This window comes from Trachymyrmex septentrionalis, unplaced genomic scaffold (assembly GCF_001594115.1).
Source record: "Trachymyrmex septentrionalis isolate Tsep2-gDNA-1 unplaced genomic scaffold, Tsep1.0 scaffold132, whole genome shotgun sequence".
In the NCBI taxonomy this organism is placed as follows: domain Eukaryota; kingdom Metazoa; phylum Arthropoda; class Insecta; order Hymenoptera; family Formicidae; genus Trachymyrmex; species Trachymyrmex septentrionalis.
This window is the reverse complement of record NW_017304461.1, coordinates 340,075-359,494: the sequence shown is the minus strand read 5'-3', so window position 1 is coordinate 359,494 and position 19,420 is coordinate 340,075. Positions and strand designations below refer to the sequence as shown.

The 19,420-nt window shown below is 31.8% G+C and overlaps 4 protein-coding genes across 8 annotated transcripts in view; 3 read left to right on the top strand and 1 right to left on the bottom strand.

The window, feature by feature from the left end:
- The window catches only part of LOC108757146 (N-terminal kinase-like protein), a 5,872-nt gene extending 427 nt beyond the window's left edge, over window positions 1–5,445 (top strand). Inside the window, exons 1-13 of one of the 2 annotated variants that reach the window (XM_018501554.1) lie at window positions 108–389; window positions 474–674; window positions 1,310–1,456; window positions 1,530–1,658; window positions 1,753–1,964; window positions 2,244–2,334; window positions 2,430–2,912; window positions 3,137–3,358; window positions 3,583–3,835; window positions 3,940–4,110; window positions 4,232–4,512; window positions 5,021–5,129; window positions 5,216–5,445. In XM_018501554.1, coding sequence (XP_018357056.1) covers window positions 561–674; window positions 1,310–1,456; window positions 1,530–1,658; window positions 1,753–1,964; window positions 2,244–2,334; window positions 2,430–2,912; window positions 3,137–3,358; window positions 3,583–3,835; window positions 3,940–4,110; window positions 4,232–4,512; window positions 5,021–5,129; window positions 5,216–5,349 — 2,346 coding nt within the window. In that variant the 5' untranslated portion in view covers window positions 108–389; window positions 474–560 and the 3' untranslated portion in view covers window positions 5,350–5,445. Of the gene's footprint in view, window positions 1–107; window positions 390–473; window positions 675–1,309; window positions 1,457–1,529; window positions 1,659–1,752; window positions 1,965–2,243; window positions 2,335–2,429; window positions 2,913–3,136; window positions 3,359–3,582; window positions 3,836–3,939; window positions 4,111–4,231; window positions 4,513–5,020; window positions 5,130–5,215 lie in introns of those variants that run through there. The other variant, XM_018501555.1, reaches the window with a different exon arrangement.
- A 330-nt stretch (window positions 5,446–5,775) lies between these two features.
- Window positions 5,776–8,096, bottom strand: LOC108757143 (probable glucosamine 6-phosphate N-acetyltransferase). Of its 3 annotated transcripts, none has more exons than XM_018501550.1 (6): window positions 8,015–8,096; window positions 7,812–7,925; window positions 7,326–7,446; window positions 6,509–6,571; window positions 6,303–6,430; window positions 5,776–6,235 (listed from the first exon to the last, which is right to left on the bottom strand). In XM_018501550.1, the coding sequence occupies exons 2-6, from the start codon at window positions 7,821–7,823 to the stop codon at window positions 5,993–5,995; spliced, it is 567 nt and encodes a 188-aa protein (XP_018357052.1). In that variant the 5' UTR covers window positions 7,824–7,925; window positions 8,015–8,096; the 3' UTR covers window positions 5,776–5,992. The 3 variants fall into 3 exon arrangements, with proteins under 3 accessions (XP_018357052.1, XP_018357050.1, XP_018357051.1); XM_018501548.1 differs by having other exon boundaries at window positions 5,777–6,235; window positions 7,715–7,925; window positions 8,015–8,092; XM_018501549.1 differs by lacking the exon at window positions 8,015–8,096 and having other exon boundaries at window positions 5,777–6,235; window positions 7,715–7,930.
- Window positions 8,097–8,445: 349 nt separating this feature from the next.
- On the top strand, window positions 8,446–11,948 carry LOC108757142 (putative uncharacterized protein DDB_G0282133). Its single transcript, XM_018501547.1, has 4 exons — window positions 8,446–10,433; window positions 10,568–11,242; window positions 11,358–11,595; window positions 11,676–11,948. Exons 1-4 carry the CDS (start codon window positions 8,446–8,448, stop codon window positions 11,946–11,948), a joined length of 3,174 nt encoding a protein of 1,057 aa, XP_018357049.1.
- Window positions 11,949–12,951: 1,003 nt separating this feature from the next.
- On the top strand, window positions 12,952–17,625 carry LOC108757130 (CSC1-like protein 2). Of its 2 annotated transcripts, none has more exons than XM_018501521.1 (12): window positions 12,952–13,165; window positions 13,629–13,755; window positions 13,919–14,136; window positions 14,519–14,798; window positions 14,922–15,025; window positions 15,158–15,350; window positions 15,451–15,565; window positions 15,642–15,838; window positions 16,075–16,401; window positions 16,511–16,786; window positions 16,862–17,095; window positions 17,226–17,625. In XM_018501521.1, the coding sequence occupies exons 1-12, from the start codon at window positions 13,146–13,148 to the stop codon at window positions 17,424–17,426; spliced, it is 2,292 nt and encodes a 763-aa protein (XP_018357023.1). In that variant the 5' UTR covers window positions 12,952–13,145; the 3' UTR covers window positions 17,427–17,625. The 2 variants fall into 2 exon arrangements, with proteins under 2 accessions (XP_018357023.1, XP_018357024.1); XM_018501522.1 differs by lacking the exon at window positions 12,952–13,165 and adding an exon at window positions 13,172–13,383.
- The last annotated feature ends 1,795 nt before the right edge of the window (window positions 17,626–19,420 follow it).

Here is a 19,420-nt window from a genome sequence, read left to right as displayed (position 1 = left end):
TAAGGGAAACAAATTCTTTCATGTACTCGTGAATAAGCACGGGTATAATAGGTTATAATAGGTTTACTTGTTGACTTTTGAGTATTCTTTGACAGATCGAACGAAGGCGCTCTCTTCTGTCAGATCGATTTTTCCTTCCGCTATCTCGCTCCAATTTATTTCAGATTGTGCCGAATGCAACACGTAGCGTTTCAATGACTTCTAATTTTTAATTGTTTACGTGGAATTTCTTTAGGTTTTTTTTTTTTTTTTTTGATAAACAATTCTAAACTCATTTCTTAGACGAAGAACGGATTCGTTCGTTTTTTCCCTTGGGTTTGTCACTTAACCTCCATTTCGAATTTGCGTTGAATTGCATTGGAATTGTTCATCGAATAATAGGGAATGAGGTGTCATATCACAAATTGATAATCTTTATAGCATGTTTCTGCGTTTGTAATGCGCAAAAAACAAAGACTTTTGTACTTTTGCAGTTCTGATGCGTTGCTGTCAGTACCAATGATAAATTGAAGCAACGTTGAGTGCGATCTGTATGTGTAGATAAAAGTATAAGCTTCACAATGTGGTCCTTCTTCTCGAGAGATCCTGCCAAGGATTTCCCATACGACATTGGAGAGCCTATTTCTGGTTTGGATAACAAAAGCATTTGGACAATACATAGGGCTAAAAGAAAGGTAATTCAGTTGTATGTAAGAATGACACTAGAGAAGCACTAAAAGGCTAATCTATAATGTGCTCTTAGCTTTCTATTTCTTGCTTTTTATCTCTTCCTCTCTTTGCAACTATTTTATCGACTTAGTTTCTTGCTTCTTCCAAAATTTGTCAACTTTAAAGTCTAATCTATAATATGTTCTTTGCTGTCTATTTTTTTACTTCTTACTATTTTTTATCTTTTGCCTTTTTGCCTCTCATTCATGTTCTTCATTTTCTATCGCCCGAGATAAAAGTTGATGGAACTTTGAAAAAGACAAAACATGTTAATGAAACGGTTACAAAGAAGCAAAACAGCAAAAGGTAAAAAGCAAGAAACAGAAAGTTAGGATTAGTCTTGAATGCAACACAATGAGTACTTTCTGTTTAGTGACACAAGTTGACACAAATGTCATTCTATCTTTCTTGACATTCAATAAGTAACAAAGGCAGAATGACATTTAAATCGATTTATGTCACCAAATGAAAAGTGTCCAATGTCTTATTTTGTCATTCTGTAATTTATAAAAGGTGACAAATTAATTATGTGGCAAGAGTCAATCTTTCTTCTAATTTATCTGTGAAAATATTATTTTTATCCTCACAAGATCTTCCGCAGGGCACTACAACGGGTGAAGATGTTTCAGTTTTTGTCTTTGATGTTAAAAATGGTGGGGAACAGCAACTGGATATTGCTCGTTCGGCTGTAAAAAGACTCAAGACACTCAGACATCCAAGCATACTTGCATATCTTGATAGTCTCGAAGTATGAATTGTGTTGGCTTATGATAATGATATATTCTTTGTGTAAAAATGTAATTTATGTTTTGTTACTTCAGACTGACAAAATGGTTTACTTAGCCACAGAGCGTGTAGAACCGTTATTTAATCGCTTGACACAAAAATGTAATTCGGAAAATGAGTCTAAGAAAGAATTGTACTACTCCTGGGGCATATTTCAAATCACAGTATGTATAAATGAAACATCATAGATCACGTCAAAGAATTTTAAGCGACACATGGAAAAGATCTATAATACATGTTACTTCGATTTGATGGCAGAGGGCACTTAACTTCTTAAATAACGACGGAAATTTACGGCACAATAATGTCAATCTGTGGACAGTGTTTGTTAATGAAGAGAGCGGTGAATGGAAACTCGGTGGGGTTGAATACATGACAGCTGTGGACATGCCATACAATTTCTTACCTTCTAATTTCCAAGTGTATCAACCACCAGAGGCTAAAGAAAGTTCAAAGCCCGCAACTAAATGGTAAATGATTATATATTTTATCTACATTTAATAATGGATGCTTTTCAGCAAAGGACACAGATGATACAGTGTAACACAGTGAATCATTACGTCTTCATTGTTTGCCAATGTTAAACAAAGATAAAATTATGTTACAATGTGTCTCTTGCTGGAAAGCATCGAATATAATGGTAGATGTAGTAGATACAATTGAAACGATATATATACAATATAGTAGTAGTTTACAAACATTTAAATTTAATATTCATAATCTAAAACTAATAAATAAATAAAAAATAGTTCAGTTGACATGTGGGGACTTGGTTGTTTGATATGGGAAACATACAATGGCACCCTCAACTCCACTTCGCAACTTAAAATTACAGGTCAAGTAAGTTGTCTGCTTGTTTCACATTACATCTTTTTATCGAACTGTAATCTCCTACACATCTTTATGCATGTATACCTTTTATTTATTTGTTGAAGATTCCGAAGCAAATAACGACAGTATATCGAGAATTAACGGGAGCTAATCCAGAAGGAAGACCAAATCCCGCAGATGTGATAGCGCGTTGTCGCAGTAACGGCGGTTTTTTTAAGAACAATCTTGTTGATGCCCTTTTATTTTTAGAGGAGATCCAGATGAAGGAAAGAGGAGAGAAAGGACGATTCTTCTCGCAGTTGGCGACACAATTGGATTCGTTTCCCGATGGCGTTGGCAGGTACAAGATTCTGCCGCAATTACTGGCTGCTTTTGAATTTGGAGATGCTGGAAGTGCCGTATTACCGCCGTTACTGCAACTGGGTTCTCAATTACCAGACGTCGAGTATCAGCGTCGAGTAGTGCCCTGTGTCGTTAAATTATTTGCATCGAATGACAGAGCGACGAGATTACGATTGCTGCAACAATTGGACCGATTCGTCGACCACTTGCAATCAGCTACCGTTAATGAAGCCATTTTTCCTCAGGTAAAAAAAGTTTCAACAAAAATTGAATATTATATTTTATTAATTGTAATTACATTATAATAAAAATACTGTTGTAATTTTATATCTTTAATAATATTATAAAATTTATAAAGATAGTGCATATTGAATTTAAGAAATTTAAGTATCTTGTATGATATAATGTTGTATTATTTTTTAAATAAAAACTAAAATTATTTTGTATATTAAATATGTATTTTTTGCAGGTAGCAAGGGGTTTCCTCGATACAAACCCGGCAATCAGGGAAGAAACGATAAGATCGGTCGTACATTTAGCACCAAAGTTAGATTATAATAATCTTAATGTCGAGACTTTAAGATACTTTGCGAAACTTCAGTCGAAAGACGAACAAGGCGGTATTCGCACAAATACCACAGTTTGCCTTGGAAAAATTGCTCAACATCTTCACCCTCAGATAAGGCAGAAGGTACCGTCAATCCTTATTTTATTTTAACACAATATTTTTTTATTTTTTAACAGACATCTGCTTCTTTCTTAAATTTTTTTAGATTTTTATTAATCAAGACAGACTCTTTACATATATTTTAAATATTAATAAGAAATAATAAAACAATTTATAATTAATAAAATAGTACAATTCATAATATGTTTATAAAATATTATTAAATTAGTTGATAAAAATAATTTTAGGTATTAATTGGCGCGTTTATTCGTGGAACTCGCGATTCTTTTCCTCCGGCCAGAATTGCGAGTATACTAGCTCTAGCTGCGACGCAGCAATATTTTCTTCTGCAAGAAGTCGCAAATCGCATTCTACCGGCTCTGTGTCCGCTTACCACGGATGTGGACAAAGGTGTACGAGACAATGCGTTCCGTATCATTCGAGGTTTTTTATCAAAGCTTGAGACAGTCTCTGAAGATCCTGGTCTTCGCGAATCAATGGGTGAGTATTACATATAGCACTAGGATTTCATATTTATTTTATTCTTTGAGAACACTTTGAAGAAAAAAAAATATTAAACTCTAATGATATTAAAATATTTGCAGAGGCGGATGTGAATACTGCAACACCTAGTCTCAGCAATGCCGCGGCGACATGGGCCGGATGGGCCGTTACGGCAGTCACAGCAAAATTCTATCGTAGTCAATCAGATACACCAAAATCATCAAATGCTCATAGCACATCTAGAATCTTGTTAAATAAACCTGCTTCCTTAGGTTAGCATTAATCCTCTTTACTTTCGTGGGCATTTTTTCACTCTATCTAATAACTCGTTTAGCAGTATATTTATTCCTTTACATATTAATATATTAACATTTTTTTATTTAATTATTTTAGAACAAGCTAGCAGCTCCCAGAGTAGCGCTAGCACTACTGCCACGACGAGCAGCGCGACAAGCATGACTTCCCTCGATCCTGATCACGAGCACGATACACAAAACACTCAAAATACAAATTCCGATTGCGATTGGGATTGTTGGGATGCTGATAATTGGGGAGATATGGAGCAGCAATCCACCGCTATACCATCGGTGCCATTGAATCCAGCCAGTAGTATATCACCGTCCGGCCACTCCCCTAAGGCTAATGAACAGTGGACCAGCCTTGAGGAAGAACCGGTTTGTTACATTTTATGATATTTTTGTGTTACAATCAAGGTTCTTCTTATATCCTATCAAACCTGAAATGTTAATATGAGCGATACGAACGTACGTAGTCACAAGTTTTAATAAGTCTATAATAGCAGAATTCTCTTCGATTAATCTAAGAGTTTATTTTTCGTTTAATAAAAATATTTCAATGCATTAACATTATTTAAATGATAAGCGTTTAAAGGAAATATAAAGAGTGAATATTAGGCTAAAAATATATAGTTTTATTATATAAAATTTAGATGATTAAACATTTAATATTAAATATTATATAACAGTAAAAATAATGTTGTCCAAACCAATTTTTGTCGAAGAGAAATTTATTCTAGATTAATTCAATATTACTGCAACAACGAATTTTCGAATCCTATATATATGCATATGGATACGCAAACATGACTAGATAACGAGAATAATTTGTTTGAATGATCGTGTAATTTGATATCGTTATAAAAAAAAACCATTTGGATTGTAGGAAGAAGAAACAACCCAAGGTGTTCAAGACAAAAATGATTCTTCCGAAGTTGGATGGGAAGATTCGGAGTTTCAGTCTCTCGAAGATGTTCAGCCCTTAGAGCAACCAAGTATATCTGATTTGATTTCTGAATATACAAATTTTATTTCATTACGTTTTCATTATATAGTATTGAGAAAATTTTCTTTTATTTAGGCGTTCCTAGTGGAAACAATAAATACGAAGAAGCCAGAAGGAAGAGAGAAGAACGCAAATTGGCCAGGCAAAGGCAGATGGAGGCGAAACGAGCAGTGAAATTACGAGCTAATCCAGCTGCGAAGAAGATTTAAGTGAATCAAATAAATGCGCCGTATGTTAATCATTCTATTGTACATTAAGTAAATTAAATATTACAAGTAATATGATGAAAGTATTTTCTGTAAATCTTATCTAATGTAAGAAAAAAGTTCATCCAAAAACGTTTTCTACAATATTATTTATTAACATTATATGCATGAAAAAATATACATATATATGTTAAGTAAAAGTTAATTATTTTATTTAACAATTATTTTTTTTACAACCTATACAGTCTATAATGCGACAGTATATTTTATATGTAGGATCCATTTTTCAAAATTGCACGAACATGCACGCGCGTGCGCGCAAACATTATTATGCAATACTTATGTTAATATTTATAAAAAAGAATATAAAATAATTAATTTTAGTTCATGCAAACGTTAGCGTACAAAAATTGTTTCTCTTATATATAAAAAAGCATATCAATTTCTTCGTAAATTTTTTTAGTAATGAGATTCTCTTCATAGAGAGAACAAATTACAAGGAATATCCAAATATCTCTTTGAACTTAATGTAATTCAGGTTGTAATATTTCAGTTTTTCAGTTTATATGTATGCTATACTGAACAAGTAAGTATTGTAATCAAGTGATCGCCGGTACAGATAAAGTCAAGTACAATGTATCAGTTACTATAAATGAGACTGTTCAGTGGCATTTTCACTATGGAAGCGCATATTGAGATAATTGGCATTGTTAGTTTCCCGCTTGAAGCCTATGTTCTCGTAAAATGGTACCAAACGATCTACGCAGTCCAAGGATAATTTATAACAACGAAAATAACGAGCTAATTGTACTACGATCGAAACTATTAATTTTCCCAATGATTTCCCTCTGTAATTGTTGTTAACCACTACGTCTTCCAGGCGTCCTCGCTATAAAAAATATATGCATATAGGATTATCCATTTCTAATTCTTGAAGAATTTGCAGAATTACATACCAAGCTACAATTATGAATAAATTTCTGCTCTACGACTAAAGACGCGCATGCTATCACTTTTCCAGAATTTACATCCTCGATGACGACAACATAGTAACCACTAGCGGTCTTCATACTATAGAATCTATCTAAATACAGAAAGAAGAAAGCATAATTAGTTTAATTTGATTATTTACAGAATCTAATTTTCAATTATAAAAACTTACTTAAGAATTGTTCCTTAGTGACATTTCCAACATCTGTCAATTGTGATAGAAGAACTAAAAAACCTACAAGATTTCATAAATAATTGAATTATTTGCAAGAAAGAGTCGAATAGGTCCTGTCCATAATGGAAAAAATATTAGAAATAATAATAAATATTAAATATATTAGACAAATAAGAAAATTAGAAATAGTGATTATATAAACATACAAATAAAATATGATATATAATTATAAATTATAATGCCTTATATCTTATTTATATTATGTAATGTATATTGTATGTTTAATCTCTATTCCCATTTATTGATTTGTCTAATATTTATTCCTAATATCTATCTCTTCATTGCAGGGCCTTGTATTATTGTATAAAATATAAAATATATTTATATAAAAGTTTAACTAGTAATATATATATATATATACGTCCAATTAAAAAAATTATTTTTACTCTCTCTCTCTCTCTCTCTCTCTTTCTGTACCTAGTAATGGAGACTGGATTAAAATGGATTGAAATTTTTTAGCACATTTTAAGTCTATTGAATCTAACTAAATAAGAAAAGATTTTTTTTTATTAAATTGAAAAACTGTATTTTCTATTCAGAATTTTGAATTGAACAGTATTCACAATGCACAGAAAAAGCTGATATTATTGTTAGATTGAAAGGCATAAAAATGTGCTTCATGCAATAAATCCTATAAATGAATAAAGATATATTCGGATTGAAAAGAATTTCTTTTAACGTTGCAAATGCATATTTCTGAAAATCTGAATCCATTTCAATCTATTCTCGTTTAATGGATATGACATCCAATTACCTTTGTCATAATCTGTACTCTTTAGCGGTCTGATAAGTAACCCAGCAATGTGCGATATCGGCAATCTATCCAATATAGTGGGATTGAAAAGATTAATTTCATCCTCTTCGACAGATTTTTCCTGCGTAATAAAATCAAACGAAGCGATACATTACATTTTCTTTTCCTTTTTCGTAACATTACTACGCAGCTTTATATATTTTCATGAATTGACTGTACGGCATCTCTCCTGTTATCAGCTCTTCGTAGCAATTTAATAACGCGGCAAAATTTTTCTTCTTAAATATACGGTTTTTTAATTGTTAAAAAACGATAAAATCGATGAATCCCATATTACATGCGAAATCACAGTCTCGCGAGGAAAAGATGCTAACGTATGGACACTGTACCTGCGATCTGCTCATGTTTTTCGCACTCTTCCGCGGCTCACAAGTTAACCTGTCACTTGTCAGTGCCTGCACTGTGTGACTGTGTGCCTGTACGTGCTTGTTCACTCATAGTAGAAGGATTCCACCATGCTGTTCACTGCCTGTCACTTCTCTCAGCTCCTCCAGCTCCTCTCGACATTGTTGTGTGTTGGTGTGCGAACACTGATTGCACCTGCTCATGAGCAGGGACATTTGATAAATTCTAGGGTTCTTTACATTATGCGTAACTGGTTTAATAATATTTATAGTTATAAAATTGACCAATCACAGTCGTTTCATTCTTTTGAGAAATAGCTATGATTGGCTATTTCAGTCATATTTTTGAAGTGGACAGTCTCGTGGATAGTTTATACTCTTTTGTTTATGGCAACGCCAACATGGCCGCGATCCTGCGAATACGAAAACGGAGTACAGTTACTTCGAAGTAAAGATTAATTAATATTTTGAATAACAATGATAAAAGTAATTATTTGTGGTAATAAGTAATATTGTATTAAGTTTACAAAAGAAAACTTAATGATTATATTATGTGAAAATATTTCTTAGAACGTTTGAATAGCGTAATCTACTCTTTGACTTGTTTGTTGTTTTTAACATAAGTACGTAATAATAATTATGTATGATAACGTAAATTAAAGCGAATATAAATGTAATATAATGCTCCTACAATTTATATGATACGCAGGTCAACGATGAGTTTCAATAAAAGAAAGATATTTGCGTCGGACACGTCCGATGAAGATGATAGTTTCAATCATCGACGTAGTTCTTTGAGAGTCAACTTGAGTTACAGCAAGAATCTAACAGATTCTGGCAATGGATCTCTCTGGAGAACAGAAATCGAGAATGACCAAAGAGGAGTGGACACGGCGCGAACTGTCAAAAGATTATCAAGAAAGAAAAGTATGTATGAGAAGAATCATCAATCTGATTTTGACAACAAAGATATGCGAGCCTTAAACGATACAGACAAGTGTGCTGTAGATAAAAATAGTGATAATTCCATTCAAATCAAGAAAAAAATACAGTTGAAATGTCTTACGATAAATCTAGAAGATATAAGTACCAAAGAATGCTACCTCGAAACAAATTGCAACCGTTTGAAGGATGCAATCTTATCCAAAACTAAACAGATGTTTGACAAAGAGAACGAGCTTTCTGTAAAAATTACGAAGGTATTAGGAAATAAGGAAAATGGTTTTACAAGCAGTATTTATAATTCAAATATGGGAAACAAAACAGTTATGCTGGACATGACTGATTTGAAAGAGACAGCAGCCAGCGAGCATCAACAATATACTCACAATGTGAACGATCAGAAAAGAGAGGATCAATACTCCAATATTGTTACTACACCATTGAATCATGACAGACGGAGAAGTCTCGAGAAAAGTAGTATAGATAAATCTAGATTAATTCAAAGACAATTGTTTGTTGAGGAGGATAAGCAGATAGAAGGGCAAACAAAATGTAGAATTATCGAAGATGTTGTTCTGAAGAAAAATTTTCCATTATTTTCTCTAAGACAAGCAACTCAAAGTAGCAGTCCTATATTAAGCGGCAGTAACAAAAAACTCAGTTTGATCAGGAGATCTAAGTTGCATTCTCAAAATAAGATTGAAAACCTGAACAACACATTTTCGACCATACACTCCGTTCAGAATTTCGATATAGAAACACCTATTGTTTGCTCTACTTTCATTGAGGATAATGCAACAGGTGACCAAGAAATTAACAGTGATGTAGACGCATCTCGTGCCACACATACAACGACTAAAGTAATATCAATGGAGATGACGGAAGTTCATGGAGGCATTCATACGAGTGAAAAGCGCATATCTGTACAAAATAGGAATTCATATATAAATAATTATAACGAAAACAAAGAAGAGAAATCTAAAAAAGAAAGTATAGAGCGAAGCAAAACAGGAATTAGTTCGAGACTAGAAGATGAATTTATAAACAAAATTACTGAAAGTGATGTACTGCAAGCACATGAGCACGACAGTAAAGCTAAATGTCAAAATGAGAAGTGTAATATGATGTCTCTGTCTAATAGCAATAACTCGATTCGATCATCTTTAAATGTAAACACTTCATTGGATGTAGTGACTGAAACTAGTAAAGCAAATGTTTGGAAATCAAGCAATCACAGAACGGACAATACCAATCAAAATTTCGAAGCTACTAATAATAAAGAATCAGTAGTTTTGAATAATCAACGCGAAAGCACAAATACGAATCGAACTTCGTTGCAAATGAATACATCGGTAGATTCTATGCGCAAAATATGGCGAAGGAGAAGCGATAAGAGTAATAAAGATCATTCTATGGATATGGAATATTCATCAACAGGAGATAAGGAAATAAATGATATAGACTCTTTAGAAAACATCAGTTTAACTGAGAGATTAAGAAACATCTCTATGAGAAATGAAAAGATTTCTCATAAAGCTAAATCGAAAGTTTTTAAAATGAAGGATGACAAAAGACGCTCGAGTAACAGTAGAGATAGCTACAGTTATGTGGAGGGAACTCCATATCCAATAAGCCGCTCAGTTTTGTTCAAATCACAATTAAAATATAAAACGCAACATTTGGATGATACAGTCATCTGTGGCAGCAAGTTAAATACATTAGAAAATGAAGAGAAAGGTGATGAAACTAAGTCATTTGCTTTGTAAGTATTCAAATGTACATACAGATAATGTTAAATTTATTATACTTGAAATATTATTGCTATATGATTTATACATACATAGTGTTATTTAATAAATTAATACTATTAATAATTAATATTTTTTATGTTATTAGACATTCAAAAGTTTCAAATGAAATGCATATGTTGACTGAAATACAAAAAACAACAGAAGCTAATTCAATTATTTTGGAAGATACACCTAATCAGAATCCTTTTATTATCCAAAATCAATTGACGGTCATCAAAGGTACGCCTGATGGAACAAAGTCTGAAACAGGCGAAAATATACTTGTACAAAACACGAAATGTACTCCAGTGAAAAAGAGAAGATTATTGCCACTTACCCAAATTTCTCAATATTCACTCAGTCCAATAGAAGAAAGAAAGTGTACACCTGAGGAATCGATGTCTACAAAACTAAACAAAAGGATGAAGAAAAGGCTTCCAAAAAGAAAATCAATATGTTCCAAGAATGTAAATAATATCAAGCACGATACTCCAAGCAAGCAAATGCAATCAGATAGTGATTGTGATATGCTTGAAAATAAGAAAAAAGAGAAGAAAACGCGAAAACCGAAAAAGGTTATTAGCAAGAAGATCTTTATCAAGAAATTTGCCGACGAAAAAGTGTTGAATATATTAGAAAGGAGTAGACAGAATAAAGCAAATAATTCAGTAGAAAGTAGAGATTCCTTAAATGATTTTGTAAAATGTCGTACAACATCTACTCAATGGAACAAATATAAGTCCCAAAAGATCATCATCGTAACAACTGGATTATCAAAAGAGTAATAATCATCATAACTTATCTTTTTTAAGCGTTTCTAATCCTTATTTTCAAATCAAAATAATTTTCGATGTTATTTCATATAAAAATTGTAACATTCTATATTTTGTGTATAGGGATAAAAGTTTGGTAAAAAGCATTGTCAAATCACTTGGCGCGGCAGAGTTGGAGTTAAATGTGTCAAAACGGACGACTCATGTTGTGAGTACGGGTGTGCGTACAGTGAATCTTCTCCGTGGTATAATAAGAGGCTGTTGGCTCGTTACTTTAGAGTGGGTTCTGAAATCCTTGGAAAACAACGGATGGCTGAACCCAGAAACGTTTGAGATGAAACATTTCTCTAAAGCTGTACAGGTAAGACACGCATACGTGATAAATGTAGAATACAATATAAATCTATTCGCATGTTATATAACATAGATATTCTTTTGCAGGAAAATCGAAAAGACAGGCAATTATTTGGACCCTCGTATATCCCAGAATTGTTTGGCGCATGTGGATTCATGTACGTCGAGCACAAAACAACCGTACCGTGTAATACGCTTAAGGAACTTATAAAGACAGCAGGCGGACATATTACCGACAATACCAAGCTTGCTAAAATTATTATTGGCACAAATGGCCTAAAGGAAACCTGGATTATAGATTCTATTACAACGGGTGAACTACAATTGACTAAGCTTTATCAATGGAATAACGCAAAATAGACTGAAGATTTCTATGACGATATTATACTATAAAAGACATTTATATACTAAATAATTATTTTTTGTCCAATAGTTTACAGAGATCATGTGAAAAATATTATTTATATTACACTTTCATAATTATAGTATTACTATTATTATTCATTTATTCATATATTATTGAGAAAAATTATATGAAAGAAGTTCATATATAAAAAATTAAGTTACTACATTATAGTATATTTGTAGCTCTTTACGTGTAAAGTATATAAATTAGGGATGCACCGGATATTCGGAAAATATTTGATATTATCTGATACTTTTTTACTATCTAATCGGATAACTGGGTATTATTAGTATCCCGTAATATATCTGGCTGAAATTTTATTTTAAAAGTTTGCATAGAGAATTTTATTTTGTCTAATTTTTTTTGAAAGTCATACCATATATACAATATTTGATAATTTTATGATCCGATGCATCCCTGATATAAATAATTTAATTTATAAAGCAATTGTATAAAGCGAGATTTCAGTTTATCAATGATGAGAATAAGCTATAATGTTATATAAATATTTTTTCTAGGTATATATAATATTTACTTTAATTTGTCACTACAAATCACATATATATAGATATATTTTCCAATAATTTATTTTATAATATATATACAAATAATATTAAAATATATATGTTATAATTACAGTTCTTTACATAATCTTACTCTAAACATCTAAATATCTATCATTCCCAATATACCTCATTTTACTGATGTGTAATGCACAATAAATCCAGTGAAAAATTCGTACTATTTATTATATATTTTTTATCAAGTTAAAAACAAATATTTACTGTTTTATCTTATCATATATTACAAGTGTTCGCATTCTACTTTTGAAAGACAGAATTACTGGGTGTAAAGTGACAAGTAAGTTCAATTAAAATTCGTTTGTGTTCCTTCTAGCATAACGAAACGCACACGTGGGTGTGTGCAAGTGTGTGTTTATGTGCGTGCCCATCGAAATGACACTTCGCGTACTACTGCGTGCAAGGAACGGATTCGGGTTAGGTTAAGTTATATTCGCGGAGTATTTTCGTGCGACTAGTAGACTAGCACGCATGGGAACGGGATGTGATGTGTCAAATTAACACGCGTTTGCTAATATGCATCTTCGCATTTGTTTAACGGCGCATTGATTTACGCGTTTTCGGCCGACCATGGATTACACCTACGAAAAGTGAGTGGCAAAACCGCGCCGTAATTGCGCATTCTCCTTTTCCTTTCTTCACGATCACGCACGATAATAGTCGCGTTTCGGGCTTTAATTGCTCTTATCGTGTTTCTTTCGCATTGTTCGCACAATCGCGATTACTTTTTACGTACACGTAGACGAGTACAGTGAAATTGACAACAATGCTCGAAGAGCACTTGGCCCGCGAGTAAAATAATGGAATAGTACTTTGCACATTTTTTTTAATTGTATCATATTCTTCAAATAAATTACACATATCTTAATGTACTGCATATTACGTTATTAAGTTGCTCCTTATCAAAAGACGAAAAGTGATTACATATGTGCATTGTTGAGAACAACGGATGTAGAGTGTCATTGTTATGAATCACATTATAACACTTACAATATTAAATTCATGATTATTATATCATTGTTCAGTATGCAGTTAAATATTTATGTATTCCAGCATTGCAGTGCGCGATGGTCCTTCTGCAGACACATGCATTCCATTCCCCAGATATAATAGAACAATAATCACAGATGTATATGCAGGAATACCTGAGAATTTGTTGCTAAATGCAATAGGATTTCTGGTAAAACTTTAATTTATTCTTTATTATTATATATTATTTGAGAGATATGTTAGTATAAGAAGAAAGATAATGATATATATTTTGCAAGATACTGATGTACTTGAACCCTATTGACAATGAATTATAAACTGTGATGTCTAATGCAATGTATTATTCTTGACAGCTTTTAGTTATTTTATTTGGGTTATTACGTAAGAAAGCATGGAATTATGGACGTCTCGCATTGTTACACAAGTCTGATAACAGATGGATGGAGCTGTTCTATGGTGTTAATGAAAACAGAGATATTGATCCCTTATGTATCGAAGCTTCAGTCAATTCTCAACTCTCTCAGCTGGATAGAGGATTTCTCTCGTGGATTGTTACCGCTTTTAAAATTACGTTAGTATTCATAAGGGAACTTTCTGAAGTGTCAGGATAAAATTCTGGTTTTGATTTCGCCTTTACTGGTAAAAGCAAAATCAAATCCAGAGTTTTATTCTGAAATCAAAGTGACACTTGGAAAAATTCTCTTGTCAGTGCGCTTAAAACATCTTATGTCATATTTTAATATATAACTTATTTTGCTCAAAATAATATTATAAAAAATAATAAATCACAAATGCCAATTTGAGCCAACACTGGTTATTAGTGTGTATTTTTATACCATTTATTCAAAGTGAATATTAAACGTAAACGTTACGTTCAAATTGGCATTTAATTTATTATTTTTCAGAATTTTTTTTAGAGCCTATTGATTTTATTGTTACTACTATTATTGCAGCGACGATGAATTATTGCAACGTGCAGGGCCTGATGGATTGTTATACATTATGTTCGAACGTTGCTTAATCATATTGACCGTCATGATGCTTATTGTATCGCTGTGCATAGCCCTACCAATAAATTTTCACGGAAGCATGCAACCAGGGGACAGTGCAACATTTAGTCATACAACATTGTCAAACTTGGAGCCTACATCTTTTGGGCTTTGGGTGTATACAGTACTGCTCTTATCTTATCTGCCAGTTGGTGGATTTATCATGAGACGTCGTTTAAAACAGGTATTGCCAATTAATCAGTTAAGTATATTGTATGTAAGATATATTTTATTTTTTTATGTACTCAAAAGATATGAATATTTTATGTAATATATGTATTACAAGAAAATGTATTTGTGGATATAGGTGCGAGATATTAGGCCTACTGGAGAATTTGTAGCAAGAACATTATTAATTACAGACATACCGAAACAACAATGTACTGTTGAGAATCTTACTGAATATTTTAAGTATGTAGAAAAAAAATCATTCTTTAATTATGGACTCTTTTTTGGCAAATAATATTTGTCACTAATATTAAAAGAAATTGAAAAAAATTTTATTATTTTTTTGATCTTATTTTTATATGTTAATCTTTTCAGAGAAGCATTCCCTGCCTTAACAGTGGAGGATATTACATTGGCTCATGATATAAGACGTCTTTCAAAACTGGATGAAGAAAGAGATTGCGCGGAACAGGCGCGTTTATATTGCGAAAGTTATGCTAAGAACAGAGAACCTTTAAAAATGTATCCTTATCCATGTGGTCAAATTCTTGGATATTGTTGCAACAAGGTAAATGTATCAATAAAATATGAACGTATGCGAGCATAAAATTGATTACGTTGTATGCATATATTATCGCGCAAGTTCTTATCTTTAATTGCATTTGTAGCAAGTGGATGCTCAAGAATTCTACACCAACGAGGAAATACGATTAACAGCACTAGTTGAGGAAGAAAAGAATGTGGCACTTAGTAAAACTCTTGGAGTTGCTTTTGTAACTTTAGGTATTTTACATAATATTACATAACGTTTTCCTTGCTCTCTTTAATTATAAACAAATTCATAATGAATAATTAATAGGGACACCCGGTGCTGCTAAAACTATGCGCAAACAGCTGAGGTCCTCACCGAATATAAAGTGGATCGTGAATTATGCACCGATGCCATCAGATATATTTTGGGAAAATTTAAGTATCCCCAGGCCGTGTTGGTATCTAAATGCTGTATTAATAAATTGCGCTTTGGGACTTATATTGTTTTTCCTTACTACACCTGCTGTAAGTCAATTTCTTTTGCAAGAGCACATTACACAATGAAACCTATACGAAGAAAAAAAAAAGAAAAAGACGCACTTAAACACATATATAGCAAAGAAACTGACACTTATGGCATTTGAAACAATAAATAACATTTTAATCTTTGATTAATTCTTTTTTATTTTTATTTATAAATGTTTAAAAAAAATTTTTTTTTTATATAATTTATTTTAACTTATTTATTTTTTAAATTTCAGGTTATAGTGGCAACTGTTACCAAATTACCAATTACTGGAGAGATTAAGATTCTTAGTCCAGTGCTTTCATCTTTTCTGCCCACTGTATTGTTAGTCAGTGTAGCTGCTCTAATGCCTGCATTAGTCGGGAGAACCGAATCGCTCGTGAGACATTGGACAAGAAGCAGCTTAAATCGTGTGGTTATGAGAAAAACGTTACTTCTGTTGCTACTAATGGTGCTTATATTACCTAGTTTAGGATTAACTAGTGCTGCAGCATTCCTAGATTGGACTATGTATGACCGAAATAATACGGCAAAATGGGAATGTGTATTCTTGCCAGATCAGGTAAGGTTTCTGACAAAAATATCGCATTTATTTTAAGTTAATTTAATAAGAAAGCATACTTTTCCTCCTTTATACGACATAGATTTGTATAAGAATATAAAATTTGCAGGGCGCACTTTTTGTAAATTATGTCATAACTGCAGCCTTACTTGGGAGTGGATTAGAATTGGTTAGATTTCCGGAACTCGCGCTATACACTTTTAGACTCTGTATAGCTCGCAGTCGGGCGGAAAGAATACATGTCAGGAAAGCGGTACTGTGGGAATTTCCATTAGGAGCTCATTATGCATGGTTGTTGTTAGTTTTCACTATGACAACCGTCTACAGTCTGGCGTGTCCCTTAATCACTCCTTTTGGTCTACTATATCTTGTAGTCAAGCATCTGGTACAATAACTGACAATATCTTACAATTATGATAGTGACAATGTGTGCTATAATGAAACTATTATCTTAATTAAGGTGGACAGGCATAATCTATGCTTCGCATATGGACCGAGTATTGGCGGTGGCCAATTAGCTGGAGCGGCAGTTGGTGCTGCAGGAGCTGCACCCGTTTTAGCGCAAGCTGCTCTTTTAGCCTTAGGCCTGGTAAGAGTTGGTCTATCTTCATTAGCTGCAGTGCAACTCACTGGTCTCTGTGCGAGTATTCTGGGCCTGGTAACCGGCGCTACATTGCCGTTATCAAAACCTAAGGTATTATCATTTAAATAACGAGAAACCACTATTGAAGATTTCATTCAAAGTTGTAGATTGTATTGAATGATTACTAACAATTAATGTATGTGACTTTAGAATGTTATTAATTCTTAATTGTTTTTATTAGACTTCAGTACCAAAAAGGGATCTCTCAACGGGTCAAAATTTCGTGGCACCAGTATTGAGAAAGAATCAGATATCCACAGAAGAAACGATTTCAACTGCTTCAAATTCAGAAATAAATTTACCAAGTCCGACAAGTACCATTTCCTCTGTACAAGAAAGTCCAAAGCTTTACCAAAACTACGGGGGCGAACAAAGAGTTTAATATCTGTGTGTATATGTATATGCACACACATACATATATACATATATGTGTGTGTGGTGTGTGTGTGTGTATGTGGGTATGTATTATACTCGATATATGTGCAAGAATACAGAATGCTTCGTAATTTGTTTAAGAAGTTACCCTTTTAGAAATGTTATTCTAATTATTAATATTAATAATGCAATTTAGGGAAACTACAGCACAAATAATGTATATTCTTCATATTTTTTATCACGTTAAGTTAACACACAGTTATAATTAAAAGAAACTGGAAAATACTGCTTTAACATCACTGTCTACTTACGTTGATAATTGTATTTACGAATTCTTTATTATTGCATAAGTGCTTAATTGTAATGTATATAAAAATGTTTATATTTAATATAATTTTCATTTACTTGCATAATAATTAGATATTAAGAATAATTAAATAAAGCCTTATCAAGGGCTTACACTAAGTGTAATTATTACTTAAAGAATTTCATTTCTAAAGAAAGTGAACAAGTCTATCCTATCATTTCAAATCTGGCAGTACAAAAATATAAAATATCTACACTTAATACATTTTAATATTATAACTGTATTATATTGACACCTTAATATAGTAGTGTTAATAACTTTAGTGTAATAACTTTAAAACAAGCTTATAATACATATATTATATAAAAATAGTTTTTTTTTTAATTAATAAAGTGCAATAATTCTGATTTTCTTATAACAAATATAATGTGATTATTCTTATGTGGAAATTCTGAATAATATGTACATACCAACTTCATATTTATCATTAAATTAATAGCAATAATTATCCAGTTTTTAATGATTTGGTAGATCAACTATTTTTAATAGCAATGATTTCGACACAGAAAATATAGTTAAGCAGGATATTTTATTTTCATTCTGAGAATTATGTGAAAGAACGCACCTTATAATATTTTATGCGTTTTTCATCCTACTTATATATATAAAGGGAAGTGATATAGTATAATATGATTATATATGTATATATGATAAATTTTTCGGCATATAAATATACATACGGAAGATTAGAAATTCAGATTTCAACATCTATTACTTGATCTAATTAATGTACATTCATAATCCTTTTAGATTTTTCAATCTTTTAAAGGTAAATAGTTACAGACATATATATGTACAATATCAAATAATTGTAAATCATCATGATTATGACATAATTATTATCTACTTTGGATTTGTTCTGTTTTCATAAACTCAAAAAATTAGAATACATAATTTTTATACAAAATATTTTAATAAATTACACCTAATTGTAATTTGTCATAGAGTTCAAATTTAAGTATTAAGTAAAAATTTATCTATATTTTCTCTCCTATACTATTGTATATTGTATGTTACAGATTAATTATCTCCTCCAAAAATATTATTTTACCTAAGAAAAATCAAATTTTTTATAAAGAAAATAGAAAAATTTATATTCAAGTACATGGACATGTTCAAGTCAAAATGTTGTTTAATGCACGCCATCACATAGGGTGCATTCCATTTCACGCATAATGTGCATGATGCATCATTTTATCCTTGGCTGTGGTCAAAGTTTCGCTACAAATGCTTTGAAGCGTTTGATGGAACAATTGGAAGAAAGAATTTTACCAACTGACCAATTAAAAAACGCTTCAAAGCGTTGATCGAACCCCTTGTTTAACATTCAGTGAACAACAAAGATAAATGATGCAGCATGCGTGAAACGGAATGCACTCATAGATTTATGAGTTTCAACAAAATGTCATATGGAATTCCATGAGTCTTATAATAAATATGATTAAATTAGAATCTTTTTTTTCTTAAGGCACTAATCATCACGTTTAATTTTATGACAATGCACATTTGCAATGTAATTACGTAAACTATTTTTCTAATTATTTTAAAAATTATAAATTATTTTAATATATAAATAAAGTATACTTTTATTTATTCAAATTTTAATATCCTATTTAATTATATACATTATAAAT